At 43.8% G+C, this 26,108-nt stretch overlaps 3 protein-coding genes across 3 annotated transcripts; 2 read left to right on the top strand and 1 right to left on the bottom strand.

Annotated features, from left to right (window-relative positions):
• The first annotated feature begins 1,019 nt into the window (after positions 1-1,019).
• On the top strand, positions 1,020-11,687 carry LOC115829553 (pseudouridine-metabolizing bifunctional protein C1861.05). The gene is given in 27 exon segments (XM_075353630.1): positions 1,020-1,061; positions 1,198-1,287; positions 1,598-1,712; positions 1,975-2,053; positions 2,055-2,150; positions 2,366-2,425; positions 2,427-2,478; positions 2,659-2,765; positions 2,917-2,947; positions 2,950-3,042; positions 3,276-3,396; positions 6,703-6,736; positions 6,738-6,790; positions 6,929-6,932; positions 6,964-7,026; positions 7,028-7,111; positions 7,224-7,283; positions 7,435-7,464; positions 7,466-7,499; positions 7,638-7,732; positions 8,207-8,335; positions 8,483-8,533; positions 8,535-8,598; positions 8,759-8,896; positions 9,976-10,142; positions 10,434-10,516; positions 10,659-11,687. Coding segments are annotated over 26 exon segments (2,070 nt in total). The 5' UTR covers positions 1,020-1,061; positions 1,198-1,259; the 3' UTR covers positions 10,858-11,687.
• Positions 11,688-12,120: 433 nt separating this feature from the next.
• LOC115805615 (CCR4-NOT transcription complex subunit 4) lies at positions 12,121-20,987 on the top strand. The gene is given in 15 exon segments (XM_075353546.1): positions 12,121-12,142; positions 13,797-13,971; positions 14,381-14,579; positions 15,685-15,770; positions 15,918-15,945; positions 15,948-15,986; positions 15,989-16,017; positions 16,152-16,277; positions 16,641-16,780; positions 17,468-17,525; positions 17,619-17,874; positions 18,309-18,328; positions 18,331-18,739; positions 19,027-19,260; positions 19,476-20,987. Coding segments are annotated over 14 exon segments (2,115 nt in total). The 5' UTR covers positions 12,121-12,142; position 13,797; the 3' UTR covers positions 19,793-20,987.
• A 667-nt stretch (positions 20,988-21,654) lies between these two features.
• LOC115805878 (transmembrane protein 178B) lies at positions 21,655-25,720 on the bottom strand. Its single transcript, XM_075353547.1, is given in 7 exon segments — positions 21,655-21,911; positions 22,572-22,596; positions 22,598-22,645; positions 22,647-22,682; positions 22,684-22,712; positions 23,056-23,172; positions 25,342-25,720. Coding segments are annotated over 7 exon segments (891 nt in total).
• Between the last annotated feature and the right edge of the window lie 388 nt (positions 25,721-26,108).

The raw sequence follows: 26,108 nt of genomic DNA, 5'->3' as shown, positions 1-26,108 counted from the left end.
CCATCCTGAGCTGGTTGACAGACAAGGCTGAATGTAAACAGTGTGGTTTCATACTCCTACTCCTACTACAACTACTACTAACACCTACTAATAACAATAGTAGTACTACTCGTTAGTAGTAGCATTGTTATTGTTTTGTTCAAAATTGCACTCATCTATATCATTATAAACGCATGAAGTTTGTCAGAAATATGAAGACGAATTGGAAAAGTAAACAAACAAAACCCTGCACACATTTTATTAATATCAATTTTATCTTGTGAAGAGATTTTCATGGCCTAAGGATAATAATATAATGCAATTTCTTTTCCTGTCGATTTGTCACTTTTTTACACTTGATATCGACACTGTCAAAATCTGCTAAAACAATCGTTCTGTATTAAAAAGCTCTGCATTTTAATGGACATTCTCGTATGTCTATATTTGCAGTATGCTCTCATTTACAAAGTCAAAGGGGAATTTAAAAAAAAACGCCAGTAAAATTCCAGCTCACATGGCTAGGTCAAAGGTAAAAAGAAAAAAAAAGATATGGCATACGGTGGGGGAAAGAACCCCAGTTTGAAGTTCAGTTCCTCCACTGACAGAAGCTGAAGTGTAATAAAATATTGCTCAGTTGCTTTTCGCTTTAACCTCTTACTATAAATTCGCACATATTATTTTGGACGGTTGCTATTCCTCATTTAGGAGCAGAACTTTTGCAGACACAGCTTGTTTGTGTACTTATTTCATGCGTTTTTCTGGTAATGTTCTTGTGGTCATTTCGAAAATCGGTCAAGACACTTATTTGAAGAGATAATTGCCATTTGATCGAGTTTTGTCTATGTCCATTCAGTTTTATGGCATACAGACAAGTTCGTCCCATTTAAGTAATGTTTACTTAAGACAGATCTTCAAAACAAATTCCTGATTATGCGCTCTCCGTGTCAAAACAGCATTTAAAATATCTGATGGTTCCAGACAGTATAAACTAAGCGACGTAAACTGAAATAAAAGGCTGCTGAACATCAAATCAACGAAATGTTTCGCTGGTGCAGTGAGAAGACACGGACATTTTGAACAATGTATGTTTGTTTTCAGAGAACTGAAAATCTTCCTTAGTGATTAACTGACACCAGCCGTACTCAGACTCGATCAGTGAAACTTCGAAGCACAGGTGCTGGTGTGTCGCGGTCACAGCTGTGCTGTAAATGTTTGCAGGGAGAACATATAATTGAAGATGATGTCCAGGGCTGGTGACACGTCTGAGACGTTCCTTTTCAATGAGCTCCGTCAGATGTTGTAAATACGGTAACACCCCCCCCCAAACAAACAACCCCCAAACAAACAAACAAAAAACTTTGCTAATGCTCCGTTTACCAAAAAAGAAAGATAAATATAAAAATCTTTTATAAAAAAAACCCTGAGAGGTACCTGTAATAAGTATAACTAGTAAGTAAAGCTACATGTGCAGTATTTTGCAAAGGGCAGAGAGCAGTTTGAAAACACACTACCATGTGTGATAGAATTTTAACTAAAGATCACGCTTTTCATTCATTCAAGCTGAACTACAATTCTCTATCGCATGGGCTAAATTTTAGCTGTTTGCCATTCTTCTCAGGTGATGTGTTTACTGTCCATCCTGCTGTCTCTCGGGCTTTAGCAGAGGCCAAGCCGGTTGTAGCTCTGGAGAGCACCATCATCACTCATGGCATGCCGTATCCCCATAACCTGAGGTAGTCCCAGCAAACTCGGCAACTTGATAAGACCATATCAACAGAATACCATTTTCTGACATCTGACAGAGTTTGTTTTTTCACAGACAGCACAGTGTGCAGATTTTTGATCTATGCCAAAATGCAAAATCAGTGTTTAATGCTGGAGAAAGGTTTTGGTGAAAAGAGTGAAATAATATAAGTAGTTGTACAGTGCCATGAATGTCACTAAATATGAGCTAAAACACTCACTACTGAAGCTTTTCATTTGGCTGTTTTTCAGTACAGCTAAAGAGGTGGAGGCTATAGTGTGGGCTGAAGGGGCTATCCCAGCCACTGTGGGGGTTCTGAATGGGAAGATTTCACGTGGGGCTGTCCTCAGAGGAACTGGAATTTTTGTCTCAGAGCAAAACTGCTCTAAAAGTGTCGCGACGAGACCTGCCATATGTCGTCAGTCAGGTTTGATGTGCTCTGTTCAGATTAATGTCTGATTCAGTCATTTAATAAACCAGGAGGCAAAGGAATCCAGACTGCATCACACAGGATGAGAATGGTTAACAAACCTCATAAAGCTGAACCTTAAGCACATCTGGAACTTCAGACTCACTCCACTGTAATTTTAATATAATATGTCAGCAGACACAGAGTAAGTGTAAATAAAACATGTTTTTCAGGGTCTCTCTGGGGGCACCACGGTTTCAGGCACGATGGTTGCAGCCCACCGAGCTGGCATTTTCCATTTTTGTAACGGGGGGCATTGGAGGTGTCCACAAAGACGGAGAGAACTGTAAGCAGCAGTTAGACTCTGTGCAAAAGACAAAAGTTCATACATTTGATTAGATCTTTATTCATTTTGTGCGCAGAATTTTGAATCAACATGATTACCTCTGAAGTGACAAAATTACTCATGAATCCTCGATAATGTAAAATCCCATAAATTCTGAATTTAAGCTCTCACTCTCCACAGCGATGGATATAAGTGCTGACCTGATGGAGCTGAGCCGCACGCCTGTTGCTGTGGTTTCTGCTGGGGTCAAGTCCATCCTCGACATTGGTCGCACGCTTGAGTTCTTGGTACATTCTGTAAAGTGTCCCATGCAGAGTGTCCCATTCTGGATTACTCATAATATCTTGGTTATTTTTAAGGGGCTGTTTATTGACACTTCCAAACTTTGATTGGGCCAAAATTTTAATGAATCATTTTTAATTGATTTTTTTTTCTTAGGAGACACAAGGTGTGTGTGTTGCTACATATGGGAAACAAAGAACTTCCCTGCTTTCTTCTCTCCAGAAAGTGGATTCACTTCTCCATACAATGTGAGCAGTGCTGAAGAGGCAGCTGCGCTGATTGGTAAGTTCGAGCTGAAATTGAATTGAATAAGGCCCTGATTCTTTAATTTCAGTCACTAACCTTATGTAGGCCATTATGGTCACTGCTGGTAATGTTTTTATAAATGTGAAGTCCGCTGGTCCTCTCTCAGGACGAGATGAGCTGAACCGAGGGGAGGAGGGCTCAGTAAAATGTCCTGTACTTACACTGCCTGCTGTGAAGGAGGAGATTTGTGTCTTTTTGTGTCCCTACAGAGGGTGCTTTGTCCCTTGGCCTTCAGAGTGGACTGTTGCTGGCAGTGCCCATTCCAGAGGAGCAAGCTGCTGTTGGCCAGCAGATGGAAGGCGCTGTAGCCACAGCAGTGGCAGAGGCCAGGTAACACCGCCAGACCCCCAGATAACTGATTATTGCTTATCGAGAGACATTAGCCTGTTAGGATTTAAGTTCTCTCGTGGGCCCGCCACCTGCGAGGGGAGAAATAGGGGCCGGGTGCGATGCCACACGGGGTGGCGGGTTGGGGCAAGGGCCCCGGTGGACTGGACTTATGGTACAGAAACCTTGCTTTGGGTATGTAGAATGTCACCTCTCTGGGGGGAAGGAGCCGGAACTTGTGCGGGAGGAGGAGCGATATCAACTAGGTATAGGTGGGCTCACTTCTACGCACAGCCTTGGCGCTGGAACCAAACTCCTGGATGGGGGCTGGACTCTACCCTTCTCCGGAGTTGCCTGGGGGTGAGAGGCGACGGACAGGTGTGGGGTTACTTGTTAGCCCCCCGACTGAGCACAACAGTGTGGCAGTTTGTCCCGTAGTGAACGAAAGGGTCGCCTCACTGCGCCTTCGGGTGGCAGGGGGGAAATCTCTGACCGTCGTGATGGCGTATGTGCTGAACGGCAGCTCAGAGTACCCAGCCTTCCTGGAGATACTGGAAAGTGTCCTAGTGACGACACCATCTGGGACTTCATGCTCACATTGGCAATGATGAGGAGTGATTGGGAGGAACAGCCTACCTGATCTGAACCCGAGTGGTGCTTTGTTGTTGGACTTCTGTGCGAGTCATGGATTGTCCATAACGAGCATCAGGTGGCTCATAAGTGTACCTGGTACCAGAGCTCCGTAGGCCAATCGGTCGATGATTGACTTTGTAGTCGTCTCATCAGACCTGAGGCCATATGTGCTGGACACTTGGGTGAAGAGAGGGGCAGAGCTGTAAACTGATCACCACCTGGTGGTGAGTTGGATCAGATGGTGGGGTAGGCTGCTGGACAGACCTGGTAAACCCAAGCGCGTAGTGAGGGTGAACTGGGAACGGCTGGCTGAGGACCCTGTCTGGAAGATCTTCAACTCACACCTCCGGAGGAGCTTCTCCCTGATCCCGAGGGAGGCTGGGGACATGGAGTCTGAATAGGCCCTGTTCAGAGCCCCCATTGTTGAAGCGGCAGCTTTGAGCTGTGGCCAGACGCTCGTCTGTGCCTGTCATGGCACCAACCCAAGGAGCCGGTGGTGGACGCCACCGATGAGGGAAGCTGTCAGGCTGAACAAGGACGCCTTCTGGGCTTGGCTAGCATGGGGGACTCTGGAATTGGCTGGTACCGGCACGCCAAAAGGGCTGCAGCAATGGCTGTCATGGAAGCAAAAACTCGGGTATGGGAGGAGTTTGGGGAGGCCATGGAAAAGGACTTTGGGTTTGGCCTCAAAGGGGTTCTGGCAAACCGTCAGGCGCATCAGGAGGGCAGGCAGGGCCTCGTCCAGGCTGTTCCTCAGCAGGTGTATGGGGATGTTCTGACCTCAATTGAGGATGTGGTTGGACGATGGAAGGAATAATTTGAGGACCTCCTAAACCCAAACGACATGCCCTCCACAGAGCAGGGAGGACCAGAAGATTCAGGAGGGTCGTCACCCATCTCTCTTGCAGAGGTCACTGAGGCAGTTAGAAAAACTACGCGGTGGCAAGGCGTGAGGAGTGGATGACATCCACCCTGAAATGCTGAAGGCTTTGGATGTTGTTGGGCTGTCATGGCTGACACGCCTCTTCAATGTTGCGTGGGAGTCAGGGACAGTGCCTGTGGAGTGCAGATGGGGGTGGTTATCCCCATTTTTTAAAAAAGGGGACCGGGAGAGTGTGCTTCGAATTATCGGGGTATTACACTGCTCAGCCTCAGCCGGGGAAAGCCTACTGCAGGGTACTGGAAAGGAGACTGCGGCTGATTGTCGAATCTTGGATCCAGGAGGAACAATTGGATTCCGTCCTGGCCACGGAACAGCGGACCAGCTGTTCACCCTTGCACAGATACTGGAGGGATCGTGAGAGTTTGCCAATCCAGTCTACATGTGTTTTGTGGACCTGGAGAAGGCTTACGATCGTGTTCCCCCGGGTGTCTGTAGGGGATACTGCAGGAGTATGGGGTGCCAGGTTCGCTGCTGCGAGCCATTCAGTCCTTGAATAACTGCAGTGAGAGCTGTGTCCGTATTTTCGGCACAAAGTCAAACTCGTTTCCCAGTGAGTGTTGGACTCTGTCAGGGCTGTACCCTTGTCTCCAGGTACCTTGTACCTTGATTTTCACGGACAGGATCTCAAGGCGCAGTCGGGGGTGAGGAGGGTGTCCAGTAAGGTGCCCTCAGGATTGGATCTCTGCTTTTTGCAGATGATGTGGTTCTGTTGGGACTCATCAAACTGTGACCTTCAGCACGCATTGGGGCGGTTTGCAGCCGAGTGTGAAACGGTCAGGATGAGGATCCAGCACCTCCAAGTCCACGGCCATGGTCCTATGCCGGAAAAAGGTGGCTTGCCCCCTCCGAGTTGGGACTGAGTTTTCTGCCTCAAGTGGAGGAGTTCAAGAATCTCGGGGTCTTGTTCACGAGTGAGGGTAAAATGGAGCGGGAGGAATCGACAGGCGGATCAGGGTGGCGACGGCGGCAGTCATGCAGTCGTTTGTACCGGACCGTCGTGGTGAAGAAGGAGTTGAGGCTCTCAATTTTACCAGTCGATCTTTGTTCCAACCTTCACCTCATGGTCATGAGCTCTGGGTAGTGACTGAAAAGAATGAGATCGCGGATACAAGCGGCGGAAATGAGCTTCCTCCACAGGGTGGCTAGGCGCACCCTTAGGGATAGGCGAGGAGCTCAGACACCCCGGGAGGAGCTTGGAGTAGAGCCGCTGCTGCCTCCGCATTGAACGGAGCCAGTTGAGGTGGTTCGGAGACCTAGTCAGGTATGCATCCTGGGCACCTCCCTGTGGAGGTGTTCTGGGACACGACCAACTGGGAGGAGACCCCTGGAAAGACCTAGGACACTTTGGGAGAATTATATATCTCTGGCTGGCCTGGGAATGCTGGTGGATGTAGCCAGGGAAGGGGATGTCTGGGCTAACCCTCCTCAGCCTGCTGCCACCACGACCCGGTCCTGGATAAGCGGCAGAAAATGGATGGAGGATGGAGTGGATTAGTTGCCTTTCCAAATCATTAATGATAGGTTGGTGGTGAGAAAGTGTCTGCAGGTTTAAATTGTTTCTGTTTTTCTCATGGAAATGTTTTTTTAGAGTTATCTGCTGATGTTTCAGAGATACTGCAGTGTTGTGGGGAGGATGTCGACACTGTAAAGAAATACTGAGTGTGTTCATTTGAAACTGGGAGGAAACAGTGGTTTTGTGTCGTGGTAAATTTGTTTTCTCTGTGATGTCCCAGTTCGAGGGGAGTCATCGGCCGAGATGTCACTCCTTTACATTCTAGAGAGAGTATGTGAACTAACCCAGGGACAGTCTCTGCAGTGCCAGTACCCCTCTGAGAACTGCTGCAGTCATGCTACAGCAAATATTTTATTAACATAAGACACTATATTCCATTTTGTAGGAACATCAGATTAGCAAACATACAGTATCTATGGTGAATGACTGACTTTTTTTTTTTTAAGTCCAGTGTATTTTCCTTGATGTTGAATACCATCAGATATTGCTCTGATCTCATAACAATGCTAGAGTGGGCAGTCAGATTGCGTGTGCTCTTGCTCAACGCCAAGCACAGAGCCGACAGAGGCGACGGGGAAAACCTGTCTCAGAGAGAAACGTCTCTGACTACTAATATGGTGAGTTAGGTTGTTACTCCATCCAAATGGTAGCTGTGGACACTTTTTTATCAGAATGATTGCTTTCTTGGGCAGTGAACTGGTTAGCGGCAAAGACTGATTTAATCTTTTTTGTCACTCTCAGATTGTGATTGGTGGAACAAATGTTGACTTCATCGCTAAGGGAAAATCCAAAAGTTTATTGGTGAGGTTACACCAGTGATATTTCTCTTCCTGTAACTTCATCTATAATGTGTCACAAAATCTTTACACTTTTGAAAATGCTTTTGGGAGTGAATGAAAGGTGCTGTATACTAAACAAACAAATCATGGAAGAATATTTCAATCTACTTTAGTTTGGACAGACAAATCCAGGAAGTGTTGCTCCGGTCTTTTGGTGGTGTTGGCCGTAACATTGCTGGTAATTTCCAGTACTGCAATAGACAAAAGTGTGTAATAGACACACTTTTGATTGTAAATAAGACATATTTGTATACTCTCCATGTCATGTTGTACCAAGCTTTATGACGTTGTTGCCTTTCTCTTCCATTCTGTTAAGACTGTGTGTCTCGTCTGGGCCACAAACCCCTGTTCATCTCAGCCATTGGGACAGACTCTCACAGTGATTCCTTGCTGAACCACTGTAAGCATATGGTAGGTACCAGTGTGGATGTCCTGGAGAGGAGTTCTTTTAAGAATTCTTAAAAAAATCTCATCCAGTGCCCTCTTTCTTTGGTGGCCGAACATGTTTGCAGGTTAACTCAGTGTTACCTGTTGTCTGATTCACCTGATTCATCCATTAACAGTCAAGCACTTGATGATCATGGGCACAACTAATGTGCTAGTTCTGGGGACTACTGAGACAGAATAGAGAAAACGAAGACACTGTGTCTTAAAGAATAGCAGTTTTCTGCTGTATCTGTGGGTAGGATATGAAATATAGCAGAAAAACTGTATTATTCAAAGCCATTTAGGAGCTACACTTCCAACTTTTTAAACAACACTGTGCTTATTAAATTTGGGAGGTATGATGACTTCTGAAGCATTGGAGGTATAATGAAGTATGAAATATGGGAGGTATAATGACTATAATGAGTTTGCCATTGTTGAATCTGTTCTGTCTGTCAGAATACCAGTGCCATAGCCAGACTGCAGGACCAGACAACAGCCACGTACTGTGCACTGATGACTGAGAGTGGAGAGCTGAGCCTGGGACTGGGGGACATGGACATCCACCAGAAAATTAGCAAGCAGCATGTCAGTGTTTATATCACTCTTCATTCATTTTCATTCAGGAACGTCCCTCTGTCCCCAGCTCTGATTCATACTCAGTTATTCTCAGTACATCTCTTGGTACGTAACACTACTGAGACTATTTCAGATCAGAATAATTTCCATGTACAGGTGTCCCAGTATGAAGAGAAGCTCTCTGCTGCCACTCTGGTGGTGGTGGATTGGTAACATCCCTGTGTCCACCATTGACTATGTATGTTCCCTTGCCAAGAAACACACAGTGCCAGGTAAGATAAGAAGGTTTCTCTTCGTCTCATGTCAGACTGTGAGTGGAACTCTATAATCTGCGACTGTGTATAGATTTCAGTTGCAGTCTGTTTACATTGCAGTGTTGCTATAAGCTTTTGGTGTATGTGGATTTCAGCTGCAGTCTGTTTGCTTTGGCAGTGTGGTTTGAGCCCAGTGATGCTGATAAGGCCTATAAGCCCTTCCTGTCTGAGAGCTGGAAGTCTCTGTGCTACACCTCCCCAAACCTAGCTGAGCTGTGCACCATGAACCAGGCGCTTGGCCTGCCCACACCTGCAGGTAACCCAGCACCTCTTATCAGGACAACACCACATGCTGTTTTATAATGACTAATCACAAAGTGGAAAACTTACATTTTTTATGTTGGGGAAAACCAGCTACCATGAAGTAATGCATTATATGCACTCCTCAGTGACGGGTTTGAAATCTGATGTGCAAAGAACAGATCCAGCAGTACCAACAGAAGAGTGTACAGAGCAGAGCATGTTGCAGAAATTGCATGCTGCTGCTGACTGACTGAGGTTTACAGTCCATCTGATAAGACTGGGAGTTAGGTAACTGGAACACTCTAGCAAGACAAGGGGTGCTGTGCTCTGACAGTTAGAGGATACAGATATTCCTTTAACCCACAAACTGCTGTCATTAAAGAACCACACTGTATTTGACTCAACCATTCACCATACCATTAGTTACCCCTTTACCTTAGGGTTTGAGTGTAATCAGGTGATGTAGCTAATGTTTGAGCAGATACCTGCACAAATACCTGATCCAGTGGATTGTTAACTATTCAGGGTGGGATTGTTACTGTATGATATTTTTTTTCTTGTAAGGATAAGCGCTTATGTTTCGTCACGAACTGTCACTGTCTCCACTTCAGCTGTCCCTACAGTCAGTAGTATGGATACCATACATACACATGTATGAGCATGCATGTGTATTTGGGAGTGGGTGTATTGAACTTTGTATTGAACTTCTACAATTTTTTTGATGTATGTCAAACTGTATATGTGTTTGAGCTACAAAAGTCAAAATATGGCGAATCTATCACAGACCTCGCAGGCTCATCGCCTGTATGCATTATCCACACTGGACACAACTACTCCCATGTAACTGTGAACATTTAAAAGATACAGGCCTGGCTTACTTGGAATACCCCGTATACTCAGTCAGTTGGCCCAGCTGACTGAATAAGCCCAGGTTAAGAGGAGTCAGTCTGTACCTCATACTGCAGAGGGGTCATATATTTGGGGTGGGTGAGTCAATAAGTGTTTGAAGTGACAGGCTGGACCAGTCCTTCACTTTAGCACGTCATGGAAGATTCTGAGGCACAGCATGAGTGATGTAAGGTCTTATCACAGAGATACCAAACACTCTGGAGGAGGTGCTAAGCCTGGCAGTAGCTCTCTCACGCCCCCTGCTGGAGCATCTGCACTGTGTAGTGGTGACTCTGGGTCCGCTGGGTTTACTGGTGTGTGGAGACCACGAGGGTGGCACTGTGAACATACAGCCCAGAACAAGCAGAACGGTAAGAAATAGGGTCTGCTCTACTACATTACCCAGTAAAGCTCTCAGTCCATCATTCAATACTGATGACACCCCACATTAGAGTCCTGCATTTTTCACAGTTGTTCTCTCGATTGTTTGATGCTGAACCAGTCATTTACCTTCAGATTTTGCCTGCCGTTTCAAGTGTAAAATCCAGATGAGGGAATTAGAAATGTTGGCATGTTTGTTTATCTGGAGATAGTGATTTGTGTGCTGTATAATAAAAGGAATATGACATGTAAACTTTATTGTGTTTTTTTTTTTTTAACAGAAAGGACGTTTGTGTGCTGTCCACTATCCTGTTCTGGCTATGACCTCACAGGAGATCGTGAATGTCTCTGGAGCTGGGGACAGGTGAGTCCTCAAACGTGTATTTACACTACAGAGAAAAATTTGTTTTCCTTCCTATTAGTCCTAGTGAATTCAATCACCTCTTTACCAGTTCTCTCTCTATCTCTCTCTGTCTCTCTCTCTCTCTCTCTGTTCCTGCCTGCAGTCTTGCAGGGGGAATAATCTCAGGGATTCTTCTGGGCTGGGATACAGACAGCTGTGTGCGTATGGGGCTCCTGGCAGCACGTTTGTCTTTGGCTTCAGCTCACCCTATAGCACCAACTCTGACTCTGGACTCTGTCAATCCAGTGAAGTTTCACTCACAAACCTGGTCCAAGCCAACATTTATGTGGATGGAGTCCTGAACCATGTGGCCCCTCCACTCCAGATTCATTGCCTCAGACATGCCAGTGTTTAACTTGTGAAAATCATCAACGTGTTGAGTCATGTCGGTCATGCAGCAGCGTTTCTTCAGAGCACATCAGTATTTTTTTTGCATAATGACACTTTTGGCCTGCCAATCTGAGCTCTGATTTACTAAGGAACTAGAAAGGTAAAAAAGAAAGAGATGTGTTTCTGTACTGACTCACATTTGAGACATTAGTTGTGCCCTATGAGGATCTTTTCCATTTGGATTTGATTAATTATTTTTTACTGCCCCTGTGATCTAAGGTTTGGATATTGCATGGCAGAGTGAGAAATCATGGCCTCTGCTTGTGTAATAGGTGTACTGTGATTTTTCTCAAAGAGACGAGTGGTGACTGGTTTTATGGTGCTTGTAATTCTGTAAACATATCATTACATGTTTTTTTTTTTTAAAGTCAGTCAGTGTGCTGTTTATGGTATTTACACTCTTGTCCATTTTAAATGTAACTGTTATCAAAATATGTCATTTGAAAGTACATTTCAGTAATTTCTTCTTTTTTTAATTGTATCCCTTGTTCATAACCTCATGATTTTTAATTATACCTCTGTATCACTTGTGACACTTTACACTGTAATTTTTATTCTTTATTTCTACAGATTTCTGCTGTAACACTAAAACTAGTGTTGGCTTAACAGCTATAACGTATATGATGAAAATGACAAAAATAAAATACTCTATTGACTTGTAACTCAAAACGCTGAAACAAATTTATTTGGAAATGATTGTCCATACATTTTACTTGTTTGAAAATAAAGCAGTGTTTCTCGAGATACGAAATACTATGTTTAATGAGAACTTATCCTCGATAACAGCTCTGATTGATCATGCCGCCAAAGCTCAGGTCGAATTACTATCTTTATGCAATTACCAAAAATTTAACTCCTTAAAAGACGCAAGTAATCGTGATAATTTTGAACTACAGTCCCCACAATACATTGCGTTTTTCTGCTTGCGCAACCTCAGTGTGTTATGACTGGATACCGTATTCCCTCCTCCTCATTTCAGTGTAAGATGGTGGTAAGAAGCTACTGTCTAAAGAAGTAATAAGACTGAAAAAGCAAAAAAAAAAAAAAAACATCCAGTCACCATCTGAAATCAGAGCTGACAATAAAGGTTTGTTATTGAGAGTGTTTGCTAAAACAAATCTGGGCAGTTCAGAGTGAGCAATCCCGCCCAAATTGGTGTGAATATCCTTGGAGAGGAGTATCTGCAATAGGACCAGGGTGAGTAGCTAGCTATCCACAAACTACCGCATTAAATTGGCTGGACGAAATTGTAAAGTGGCAGTTAATTACACATGTCTACAAAAACGTAAGAACATTTGTTGTTCCACGTTTTTGCTTTGTTGCCCAGTCGTTAGTTTAGGGAAAGTCAAAGGTTGAGTAGGGCGAAGTCCCTCCGCCACTGTCGAACCGAAGAGTGGGAGAACCGCAGGCTTTGTGAACGTGTAGGCCGCATCATTGCAGATATTGTTCAACTAACCGGTCCGTAGCAAAGCATCTGTTTACTAGCTGTTATTAAAAGAAAGACCTCTGTTTGAAATATTTTAGGTTTGTAATGAAGTCATCAACCATTCACTTCTCACGCTGAGAAGATTATTCTAGCAATTCTATTTTCGTTGCCGCACGTCAAGTGAAGGACTGTCCAGCTGTGGAGGCACCTGACCGGCTTTTAACACATCTGACATGACGCGAGCATATGGCTCCTTCTAAATTAAAACATTTTTAACCAGAGGTTTTTTGTTAGTATCTCCTGCCATAAGACAAACATCAGTGGGTCGCAAAAACATTTTGATAACATTGTCCAGAAAAAAAGACAAGTTATTAATGTTCACACGTAATATTTGCATATATGAGAAATGAGAATGTTGACGTTGCGAATATCTTCAACAGCTGAAATGTGATAACGGGAAGAGAATCGAGATATATCGTGAAGATACGTGAACATTGTAGTCAGTTTCTTAAATTTTCCTAACATTTATGACCATTACGTGTATATTGATTATGTGTTCTTCGTCAGTGCCATGTAGGACTGACTATCTGTGATTGTGCGTGTGTTTGGTCGTCGTGAAGATGTTAACTGCACAAAGCTAAACATTCATTGCTGTACACATTTTGTGGGTAGAATTTTTTAAATGAATATAAACAAGACAAATCATAAATTGATAGCACCAGATAATTTTTTATCATCGGTTTTGGTTTTTGGCATATCGTTGTGCACGTTTCTGTTCCTTTATGAAGAGGTAAGCGGTTGTTGTGAACGTGACATTTGTATGAAACGCTCTTTCCGTCAGGTCATGTTTGTTACGCAGAGCCTGTGTATTTGGATTCAGCTACATGACTGAAAGCTGTCGTCGCTTACTATGGTCTGAAGCCACTGTGTATTTTAGCTCTTGTATTTTTTGGACATCACAGCAGATAAAGCCCTTTGGTTGGATAACCCTCAGCGCAGTGCAGCGGCATGCTGAAACCTGTTAGTTAGACTTACATATGGCTCTGTGATGAAAATGTTTATGCTAGAATGGCACTTGTCTATTGTTCAAAAACAATGGGACCTACACTCCTGCCATCCTCTCCTAGAGATTAATCTCCCATCAGCTATTATGCACCATGTTTACCAGGTTAAGACAGTAAACACTAAGACATTAACTATACTGTATGTTTTCATCATAAGAACTGATTTCATTCAAATTATGATCCAGTCTTTTCCCATGGATATCTTTGAAAACCTCCTCTGCCGCCGAGCCCCATAACCAACCAAGCAGAACCACCAGTAATTGACTCTGACTCTGTGTCTGTATTGTCCCCTCTGTCGCTCTGCGGTGATTTGTCCTGAGCAGCTGTGAAGTGTGACTCTGCCCTGTGTGTGCTGCCGTAGGATGTCCCGGAGCCCCGACATGAAGGACGAGCCCATGGAGTGCCCCTTGTGCATGGAGCCCCTGGAGATCGACGATGTCAACTTCTTCCCCTGCACCTGTGGCTACCAGATCTGCCGCTTCTGTTGGCACCGCATCCGCACAGATGAGAATGGTCTCTGCCCCGCCTGCAGGAAGGTGAGAACAGGTTGAGGTTGCCGAGGTTACGGTGAGAATAGGATGAGGTTACGGGGAGAAACAGGTCGAGGTTACCATGAGGAAGGGCCAAGGTTACTGAGAGCCCCTGTGGGTTACGGAGAGTACTGCGTCTTACACTCTTTTGTTTGTTGCCGATCAGACAACGTGTTTCTGTGTTAAATAGCCATAAACATAACCAAAGTATATCACCTGTAGGCCTCTCATATTTCAGAGAAGCCCCATTGCCAGTGTGTTAGTCTGTTGTTAGCACAGAACTAACACATTTGATGGCATAGAGCTCACTTAGATACCTCTGTAGTTTAGACAAGTCAAAGGACTGGCCGGTAGAGCAGCAGATTCAGGCTACAGTCAGGAGTCAGCTCTCTTCCCTCTGTCTGTCTCTGGATAGCCCTACCCAGAGGACCCAGCTGTCTATAAGCCTCTGTCACAGGAGGAGATCCAGAGGATAAAGAATGAGAAGAAACAGAAGCAGAACGAAAAGAAACAGAAGGTAACAGAAAACCGTAAACACCTGGCCAGTGTTCGTGTGGTGCAGAGGAACCTGGTGTTTGTGGTGGGGCTTTCCCAAAGGCTCGCTTGATCCTGAGGTCAGTCCCTTTTTTTCCTCTCACATATAGATTACCTTCACTTTGTTTGCTCGGTTATTGATTTGTTTAATGTGGTTTTGCAATCTATGGACAAGGCATTTTTAACTCAGACAACAAAACAGTTTGTATGTTTTATGAAGACTGTCTGTGTTTATGGAGGGCCCAATTACATTTACAGTACAGTTTACATTCTCCTTTAATTTTTGTGAAAAGGTTCATTTAATTAGTCTGTATTTTCAATAGTCCACTGCTATACTGGAATAACTTGCCCAGACTAATCTTCTTAGCTATTGAGGTGATTAACTTGACTTGGAATGGAAACACTGTTGGTTTTCTGTATGCTTATGTCAGAATAAGACAATAGATAAACTCTAATCATGCCCTTTTATATACTCTCCTCACATCATACCAGTGAAATCAGTGGTTCGCCGCATGTTACTGTCAGAATTCTGTTCCATGAGTAGCAAATGAGATTAGGACAAAAAAAAGTCTTGTCATGTGAGTCACATGGTTTTACTGCACAAAGGAAATACCTGACCCATTTTCACACTCCACACACAGTTTTTTCACTGCAGTTTAGTTCAATGAGCGCACTGTAACTGACAGTTTCTCTGCTTATCTGTATCAGACAAACTGATCTGATCCCAATCAGAATTTAAACTGCAGTGTAGTGTGAATCTGAATCCACACTACAGTGTGCAAAGTGTCTAAGACCAGAAATGTAAAAGAGTAACAGAAGAAAGACCACTCAGCTGGGCCACATTGCTGCTCAGATTTAAAGGCTGTTCTACAGCTCATTCTGACCATCTGACGTCTGAGCTAGTTTCTTTGTTTCTGTCTTTCCACTGGTTGTCCTCTCTCTCTCTCTTCACGCTCTCTTGCTCTCTCTCTCTCTCTCTCTCTCTCTCTCTCTCCACACACACCCACACACACCCACACACACACACACACATACATATATATATATATATATATATATATATTATACTATATATATATATATATAACCGTGTGTATAGTGGAAAACTAAAATGTCTGTAAGAAGGGAGCTGACTGATGTGCTGTTGAATTGTTTTCTAAAATCCTGGTTCTGCTCATTTTCCAGTTCCTGAAAGGCCGGAGTATTTTGGGAAGTTTGGGAAAATCCATAAAGTGGTCATCAATAATAGCACGTCCTACGCTGGATCACAGGTAAGGCGGATCTGTGAGAGAGTATGGACATTCATGTACAGTCAGTACGTGTGTATCTTAGAGTCTGCTCATGTGTTATGGAAAGGTTTGAATCCGTACTCCATGTTTAATAATGTCGTTTTCGCATTATGTGTTTTCTCTCTGCAGTGTCCTAGTGCCAGTGCCTACGTGACTTACATCGCTCAGAGGATGCCCTGAGAGCAATACAGTGTGTTAACACGTGGTTGTTGATGGGAGAACACTTAAAGTAAGTCCACTGAATTACTACACACACATTGTCCACAACCTGAAGTATACATGCAACATACTGTAGTAACTGTGAGCAGATGCTCTGTTCAAGTCTATCTCTTTTGCTGAGACATTTTTCTTTGCGTTTTAAAGGCGTCCTTAGGTACAACAAAGTACTGCAGTTACTTTCTGAAAAGCATGCAATGTCCCAAACCAGACTGTATGTATCTACATGAACTGGGTGACGAGGCGGCTAGTTTCACTAAAGAGGAGATGCAGGTAATGCCTCTGTAGACTCTACACCTCCAAGAACCTGTACTCATACCATACAGACATTTGTATGTGATAAAGAACCTGTACTCATACCATACAGACATTTGTATGTGATAAAGAACCTGTGCTCATACCATACAGACATTTGTATGTGATAAAGAACCTGTACTCATACCGTACAGATGATTGAATGTGATTCACTGAGAGGCCACAAGGCAGACTGGGCATGAAAACGTTATGCAAATATTTCAAGTATTTCCTTAATTATTTAAAAAATATTTCTTATCTGAAATACTTACTTTTAATGATATGTATACTATGTTGAGTATTTGATAACAATTATAAATAAATTCTGATATTTGCTTTCAGGCAGGAAAACATCAAGAATATGAACAAAAACTACTCCAAGACCTTTATAAAACAAACCCCAACTTCCTACAGACATCCACCTGTGCCGGGGAAAAGTCAAAGGGAAACCCAATTCCATACAAAGGTTTTTATTAGCAGGCGTATTTACCCTGTCTCACAGAGAGCCTCAGATAACCCACTCATGTTATCACTTCGTCTTAATCCACAAGCGCCTGCCTCCTCAGACTAATACCCAAATCTTTTATCATTTATTATTATCATTTAATTGGTTATCAAGTTTTACACTGTTTCAGAGTAGGACATATAAATAATTCATCTGTTTTAAAAAAAAAATATTTTGTGTTTTTACCACAGGCCTAACAGTACCAGTAAAGAAGGTTGGCTGTCACTACAGAGTTATGGCAAAATGACCCAATGGTTTACCATCAGAGCACCGCAAATCCCCCTCACTGCTAGACGGTCTGACAGATTCAGATCACATGACCCCAGAGGAGGTGGAGCCACAGCTGAACATAGAGCAGACTGCCAGCCTCCCCTCCTTTCCCTCTACACACAATCCTTCCAGGTATACCTGCACACCTGTGTGTGTGTGTGTGTGTGTGTGTGTGTGTTAATGTATGTGGTGTGTACATGCGCACGCATGTGTGTATGTGTGCACGCACGCGTATGTGTTTAGCCCATGCTGTCTACCATGTGTTGATGGATGTTAATATTCTAGTTTATAGTTGATATAAGTGTCTTTAGCTTTTCTCAAAGCTTTTCATCGTACAGGTCATGTACTGGTCTTCTGACAGAATGAATAATTATCTAACATGTTTTTATTTCAGACCTGCTGATCAACCTGCAGAGTCGCTTAGTTTAGGAGATGGTGAAAATGCACAGCAGGTAAGAGGCCTACGATTTCAGCTGTCATTGCCAATACCCTATTCATGGTCCTAGTTAAGAGGTGAAGGTGTTGATTACCGTGTGATTTTCCAGGTTCCAAACAGTGACTCTCCCTCCCCTCCCCCCGGTCTGAGCAGACCCAGCCTGGTTACACCCCTCAGCGTCTCGGACATTACCGCTCGCTCACCTTTTGAGGGTGCTGCAGCCGAGTCCCAGTCGCTCTTCTCAGACAACAGTAACTTCAGACACCCCAACCCCATCTCCAGTGGCCAGCCTTCTTTTCCCAGTTCCCCCCAGGGCAGCTCAGACTGGCCCATGACCCCTGAACCTCACAGCCTTTTCACATCAGGTAACCACACACCTGAGCCTGCCCATACATTTTAACTTTTGTGTTGGAATCTTTAAATCTTTACCTACATAAGAAGCTATTCATCTTTTTTACCCCCTCAGTCATATTGATCATAGCATTTGTTCTCAGTGCCTACTCCTAAATTAAAACCTAAAAAAAATTCCTCAGTCATCAACATAATGATCTCAGTAGGTTTGTAAGCATATTATCTTGTACCAGTTTTAATAAATGAATATTGCAATATCAGTTTGTAGTTTCTGTCATAAAATTGTGATCTTCATGATAGTCTGAATCAGAGCAGATCCTGCAGTACTGTAGTTTGTGACTCTGGTGTAATGTGGTTTACATCAGTATATCAAGCATTTCCTTTGTGCAGCACATAAACATCAGTATTTGGTGCATTATGGTTTCTTAACCCTGTTCCTGTCTGTCAGACACCATCCCTGTGTCCTCGGTCCACATGATTGGCAGGCTGCGTTTGGTTTTGGCTCCTCTGCCAAGCAGCAGCAGCAGGACGATGACCTTGGCTTCGACCCCTTTGACGTGACCAGGAAGGCCCTGGCTGACCTGATAGAGAAGGAGCTTTCGGTTCAGGAGTCATCTCCCCTGTCGCCAGGGCACCTCCACACCGCTGGCCTGCCCAACGGCCAGCAGCGCCTGTCCCAGCTGCAGCAGAGAGCCTTACACAGCTCTTTCAGTCTAAGCCTGCCATCACATGCAAACGTCGCAAACGCTGCCCGCCACCCGTGGATGGGCATGCACACCCATCACAGCCTTGCACACTTTAACCAAATGGCCACACACAGTCACTTCTTAGACCTGAGCATGCCAACACAGCGCCAGCATGGCACCATGCCAATGTCAGGTAAAAGAACTGGCCCCTGGGAAGGAAAACCAATAACAAGTATTTTTACTCTCCTTCCTTTTCCTTATCCTCAGATGCCTCCATGTGTGTCTTTGTCTTTTGCCTTTAGCTGTACTTTTAATGAGAGATGGATGCTTCTTAAGCACTTCTCTTGGTCTGTAATCTGTCTGTAATCGGCAGGGCATCTCAGTTTGTCAAGTACAAGCAGCTGGTATTGGTTGTTCATTGGAATAAATGTTTCTCTCACCTGTCTAACTGAGGTCTTGTCTCCCCTCTGTCTCCTGCAGACAGTGGCAGCTCCATAGAGAGTATAAATGTGAAAGAATGGCAGGATGGCTTGAGGGCACTCCTACCAAATATCAATATCAACTTTGGGGGGCTCCCAAACTCTACCTCCTCCTCCTCCTCATCATCCACCTCCAGTGTCAACAGTATTGGTGTGGGGGCAGGCTCAGTGGGGATGTCGCACAGTCTCAGCTGGGAGGGGACAGCCAGCTGGATGGATCCTGCCATCATCACAGGTTAGACGCACACACTCAAAAAAAGAAAGAAAAAATACAGAAAAAAGGTTTTCTAGGACAGTCTCTTCATTATGTAGCATGTAATAAAAAGATATAATAGATTCCTTCTAACATGCTAAAATAGGTCAAAGTCAGAACTCCTCTGAAAATAAAGAACACCAGAACCCTAAAGTCAGGCGTGATACAAAGATTTCTGTCTGGTCTCTGGTCTCCAGGTATCCCAGCATCCTCTGGCAGTTTAGACTGTCTCCAGGACGACAATCCGCCACACTGGCTTAAATCTTTGCATGCTCTCACAGAGATGGATGTCCCGGCCAGCTCCACAGCAGTGTCCCAGCCTCCGCACCATGGCCTGCTCGACGCTGCCCACCTCTCCTCCCTGCACACAGCCGCCTGGGCCCCTTACCTGCCCCCTCCCACAGTCACTCCCGGCCACTTTCACTCACCCCCCCCCGGCTTCCAGACAGCCCTCAGAGCCCCAGCCCAGACTGCGACAGACCTCCTACAGATGGCCGGCGTGGACCGCCACTAAACACACAGACTCTGCAACAAACGAAAAGCCTGCAGACTCCCAAGACTAGTTATAACCTAACATAAGCTCTTGTTAAACTTCTCTTGTTCCCTCCCACAATGGCATTTGTTTGTTTATTTTGTTTGTTTTTGAGTCACAACACAGACCACATAGTGTATGACACCAACACATGGCCACAGTCAGAGTGACACTGAGGCTGTGTGCGATTTGGCTTTGGATGCTTTGGACCTGCTGTGTTAGACTGTCTCCATTCACAGGAGTGAGACATGAGAGCTGAGGCAAAAACAGCAACACTGTCTGCGTGCTCAGTAACAGCTCAAATAATACATCTTAAACTAATGACATGATTGACTCATCTGTCTACATCTCCATACGTTCATCTCATGTCCTCTATTTTAGGCTACGACTGTGACTGTTCCTCACAGAGTCACAGCAGTCCAGGGCAGGGCAGGGCCTGTGCTCTGTGCCAGGCTAAGAGAAGACCATGGTTGAAACGCAGTGATGCAGTCTGAGGGGTTATGACCTCTGATACCCTGATTCCATTAGGAGGACCTTAGGGTTCCCACCAGATTAGTGGGGCGACATAGCTGATCCTCTGTATCAGAGGGTGGAGCAATGCCTGGCTGATCGGTGGGAGTGAGGGGTCTGACCTCCTGTAGCTGAAGTGAAGACAGAATCGTGGTACTGGGAGGGTTAGACACCGCGAATACCACCGTGTGGTACTGATAGTGCCTATGCTCCCTTAAACAGAACCAAACTCAGACAGAGAGAGCAATGGGGAAACTAGATTTGTCAGCTGATCTAAACTAAGTGTGAACTGTGAATAGAATTGACATGATACAGAATGAAAGGATGAAGGTAAGGATATTAGACATGTGTTGTTGTTTTTTCCTGAAGAGACAGGGTGACATTGCAGATCATTGTGAGTGTGATGAAAGGGTGATGTGACTGCAGCACAGAACCATCTGGCCCCTGGGGAAGGGGCACTGAATAATTTCCCATCCCTCTCTCTCCTCTTTCTCTCTCTCTGTCTCCCCTTCCCTCCCTGTCCTGATCGCCCTGTACTAAACAGTATTCCTCTACATTCAGTCATAAATCTCATAAAATCCTGCCGTGGATTTACACATGCTGCTGTGATAAATAACACAAAATGAAGAGCTAAGAAGAACATTGACCCGTTGTCTGCAGGTCTTAATCAACAGAATCATAAATAAAACAGAGTACTCAACACTTGTGCTGGTCTGAATATTTGTGCCTCAATGCTGCACTTTGTCTGAACGGGTCACTGTAAACTGGAAGGAACATGTCATCCCATTCTACATGTCCTTAAACTATATTCTCCGGTATATACACAGTCATAAACCATGCAAGGTGTTACAAACAAGGGTTTATTATTGGACAAAGAATTCATTTGCACACTGAAAACAACTACAGCACACAATGTAATCTGACTGAATTTCTGGTGTACACTATGTATGGTTTTGTCATTTTTTGATGCGGACGATGCAGTTTATGAACACGAATGGATTTGACTTATTATCCGGTTCTGTCATGATGGGCAATCCCAAGTAGCGTGCATTACAGGAAGTAACACCTAGGTGCTCCAGCAAGGTCACATAAACCACTTCCTTTATACAGCTCTGTACAAATCTTCTGAAAGTTCTGCCCTTTGCTTAAACCAACTGTCTATAGCACAAGTGTGAGTGGTAAAATGGATCCTTGACAATATCCAAAAAAAGGTACATTGCATCCCACTGATCTTCTGTATCTGCTGAAATTCTCTGTAGTCCTGTCAAGATGTCTGGGTTTTGTGAAGAACAAAGAAAATAAGTCAGTGAGTCTCCTATTTTTTTTGTGGCTTTTCAGCAGACTGTTCCGTTCCCCATGCGAGACTTTTGGCAGGTGTGGTGGGATGACGGGGGCGGGTGAATGGAGGGGGCCAACGTGCAGAAGAACCCAGCAATAAGAGTCAGACCAAGCCCTCCCCAGGCGCTGAACATGGACCAGCCGTAACCATGACTAATATCGTCTGGGAGACCATAGAGATATCGTGGGTAACGGGACAACTCAAAGTTGATGCCAGCGACACATGTGCACAGAGAGATGATGCAGAAAGTCCCTGTGAAGAGAAGCAATGGATATAAGAAAGGTCTGGAAGTGACTGACAAACACGAACAAAAACAAAGCCTGAAGTACAGCAGGGGGGTCTTTATGGGAAGATATATTTAAAAAAAATAAAAAAAAAGTTGCTCTTCTGTAGACATCAACAGTTATGCACTGTTACATCATTAAATAGCTAACTAAGACAAATTGGGGTAAAACATTCACTCAGGTTTAACTGAAAATATGCCTGAATTTTATTATGAAATCATGATCTCTAAAGAAAGATTAGTTAGAACATGAGCATTGCTGTTGTGTGGCTGAACAGTAGCTGGCAGGATTTAACCCTAATTGTGGTGAGAGGGCCTAGAGATAATAATTCTGTAATTCAATGACAAGAATCTGCTCCACTTCAATTCACGTTAAGTAACTGTGGGTTTGCGTCAGTGAAATCAGCAAATGAGTAGACAGGTGTGTTGCATTTTCATAGAGACATTTTTCATGTTCATTCTCCAGCAAACTGGTATAGTAACATGTATTTTTAAGACAATACTGATACTGGTATAAAGTCACAAATATTAAAGTGTTATGGACATATCTCTATACATTAAAACACGAGATCTACACTCAAAGTCCGTTGAAGAGTCAGGTCACCCATACAGAAAGCTTTCTCCTACACCTCCCATTAGGAAGAGCAGGCCAGCTTACATAATACATGAGGCCTTGTTCCCAGCAGCAGCCAAGCACACCCACGTGTCCAGCCAAACAGGATAATGGACAAAGCCATGCCCCATGAAACCAGCTGTCATCCGCCGCAGATCTGGAAAAAAAAACAACCCATATTAAAGATGTCACACTATGAAAATCAACAGATATACAACAGAGTGAAAATAACGTTAGAGTGTCCTTTGTGAACTAATTCACTAATTCTGTACCATCAGTTAAACAGTCCATGTCTGACAACTCAAAGACCATCTGTCACCATGTCAAATCAGTGTGACACTGAATGACTCATGTTCACATTCACCTGACGTAACGCCATGTTCCCACCATACACCTCACCCCTGCACTCATCTCTCCATCTCTCTGTCTCTCTCTGTCTGTCTGTCTCTCTCTGTGTCTGTCTCTCTCTCTTTCTCAGGTGAAAGAGGAACTTCACATACGCAGGGCATGCCAGTCATCTTGCTGAATAGTCTTGGTGATGTTATAGGACAATTCCTTTTGCAGTGACGGTGTAAAGGAGTAGTAGTACTTGATGTAGGAGCATCGCTCAATGATTCCTGGATAAAAAAAAAAGAAATATATAGAATTTAAATATATGAATATAAGAAATATAGAAATATACAAAATGGGTAACAGCTACAGGTAGAAAAATATTTATAGAAACATCATGTTAAAACACCCAAGGCATAGAAACATGACAGCTACATTCAGATGATGGAACTGTCAGTCATGGGGATTAGGATGACATTGACAAAGTAGTGTTGTATAAAATGAAGAAAAATTAGTACAGATTATAAGAGTTCAGGCACAAACACGGAAAAATCATAAAGGAAAATCTTTTGATCTGCTCTGTTTGTCTCCTACTGAACAAGTGGATATTGGGCAGAAGGCAGTGGGTGAAACCTGTCCACTGGACTCTATTCTGATCCAGCACCAGTAATCCAGCACAAGTGTCACAATGACCAACATGCCCAACAAAGATGAGAAATGAGACACAACAGATGAGAAATGAGATGGACAGACAGATGCTCTCAGATTCAACACTGCCAGAGCTCCTATGCTCTGAATCACTGTCTAATGCAATGTCTAGTGATGAGACAATAACAGCCTCTGTCCTAGCGAAAATGAAACTTACTACTATCATGATTGCTACTCTACCCAGACCTGCCTGAAGACGTTCAATTTCTGGAAATGGGGAGATAAGACTGGTGAATATTTAAAAGATCGTTATTAATAGTCTCACAGTTGATAAATATATCGGGATCAGGAGTATCACTTTCCTTTCCATTCCACTTACAAACTTCACTGTCCATATAGCCTACATAGAGGAGTTTGAGGTGCAGGTTATTATAACTTTTTTTTTTTAATTAGGCTATTATTCCACTCTACAGTTTAGCTTCAGGATTATAATCCCAAACATAATTCGTCTCGAACAACAACAACGACAAAAACAACAACAAAAAGCCTTCCTCTAAAAGCCTGTAACGGTTTGTTTGCTCGTTGCAGCCTTTGAAGACGGCTAACTTTGCTTAGGTTGCTTTAAGTAACACTGCAGTTAGCTAACTATCAGCCGCGACCCCTAGTAATGTTAGCTACTTTGTGCTACTTAGCTGGCAAATCAAAGGAGACCACTGTGAAGCAGTATCATTTTGAAATATTTTTGTGTGTGAAGTAGTTAACTATCAAACTAAATGTCACTGATGATAGAACACTGTCACTTCCTTCGTAGCTAATTTAAAAAGGAAGAGACAATTCCATTAGTTAAGGGTCAAAACGTTGATCATCTCAAATTGTGTTTGTCTCTAATGTTTCATATATTTATTTATAATCATTTTAATGAATGAACATAATAGGATTAGGCTATCTGACGTTACGGGATGCCAGTTCTTACGTGACGTATAAGCCTATTTATAGTCTTTATTTGCAGCAATCATAAAAGCCTTCATATAAGATTTTTACCAAGCGGCAATTGTCCTTAGCCAAGGGTCAAGTTCTCCTCAATCTTCAGCTTTCAAGTATTTACCTAATCTCTGCCTTTGTGTGAAATATTTCGTCTGACCTCTAATAAGAAGGAGCTTTGAGGTGAGTAGGAGCGTCGGGGTTCCACACGCTGGTCTATACAATGTCTCACCCTGCACAGGTCTTAAACCGGGGGCAGCACAGCTGTATATAGGCTACCTTTCCTTCTACATGTGACTATTTATAGCCACGCACTGGTTCATACGCTGTGGATGTGCTTATTAACTACATACCACTAAAACGTTGTAGGCGAAACACTAAACGTTTCGGTGAAACCTTTTGAGAACTGGCTGAGTAGCGATCAAGTTTTGATACCCCTTTAGATTTGAATAGGTTCATACGAATAGACCATCAGGTTCCACAGTTACAAGAAAAAGAGTCATTGTCCCCTCACATTATTGCACCAATTGTAATTTACAAATGATTTTGCATAATCTGCTAATATTTAAAATCATAATGTTGTAGGACAATTCACAGGTTGGACTCGCACATGTATTACTGTTTTTGTTACAGACAACGGTGGATGCCCTAATAGGTCTGAGATGAAAGATACGTATCAGCTGCAAAACAGATTACATTTTAGCCATCGGGGATTCTTCCATTGCAATGACAAACTGTATTTTCCATCTCACTTAGCGAGCACGCTACGTGGAAAATGTGAACATTCTTAGCTGACAGTTCCATGCGTTTACGTAACATAGCATCACCTTTCTGAATGAGATCCTCAATATCCTGGTCAAATCCTAGTCTATGGCATTTCTTCCATAGACCCATGTTGGTCGAGTTGTAACGCCTGCTACACTCATCTGCTGCGCTCATTGCAAAAAGCTGGCGCCTATTCCGAACCAGCAGGCTGTTCGGACCGCGGTCCAATCTCGCTCGGCTTGAACGCAGCGGAAGACTATGGTTGGGAATATAAATGAAACCAGGGTCGCTCCTGCGGTTCGAGAAAGTTCGGCATCGGTCCTTATATTTTCTGGCGTCCGTTTCGTACCAGTGATCCGATGAGATAGCAACTGCCAACATACACAGTGCAACCAGCGAAAGACTGAGACCGCTGAACAAAAGCAACCTCCCCATCGCCATCGCTTGTCCTAAGGCCGCATCAGCACCTCAATGGGGGACTGCCCCTATTTCGGTCTCCCGAAACCAGCATTGGAGCACTCAATCCGCATCGCGTTGCAATGAAGAAACATAGGCTACTGTGTTAACGGGAAAAAGCACACGAGATTAATGATCATAACACATATTCTTTTCTGATGTGGTCGAATACCAGTTTACGCGAAAATGGTAGGTTGATTTGGCTGTGCTACGCGGGTGCACGACGAGCTTAGAAATGCTTATCATGTTCCACGTCCAACATCCAGTTGTTGCCCTTCCCTAAGCCAGAGGACTTTGAGGAGTGATGGTAAACCGGATATACCAGTGCAAATAATAATTAACGATAGGAATTAGTGTTTTTTTAACATGATTT

Source organism: Chanos chanos, chromosome 2 (genome assembly GCF_902362185.1).
Source record: "Chanos chanos chromosome 2, fChaCha1.1, whole genome shotgun sequence".
Classification (NCBI taxonomy): domain Eukaryota; kingdom Metazoa; phylum Chordata; class Actinopteri; order Gonorynchiformes; family Chanidae; genus Chanos; species Chanos chanos.
This window is presented reverse-complemented; position numbering and strand designations above follow the sequence as displayed.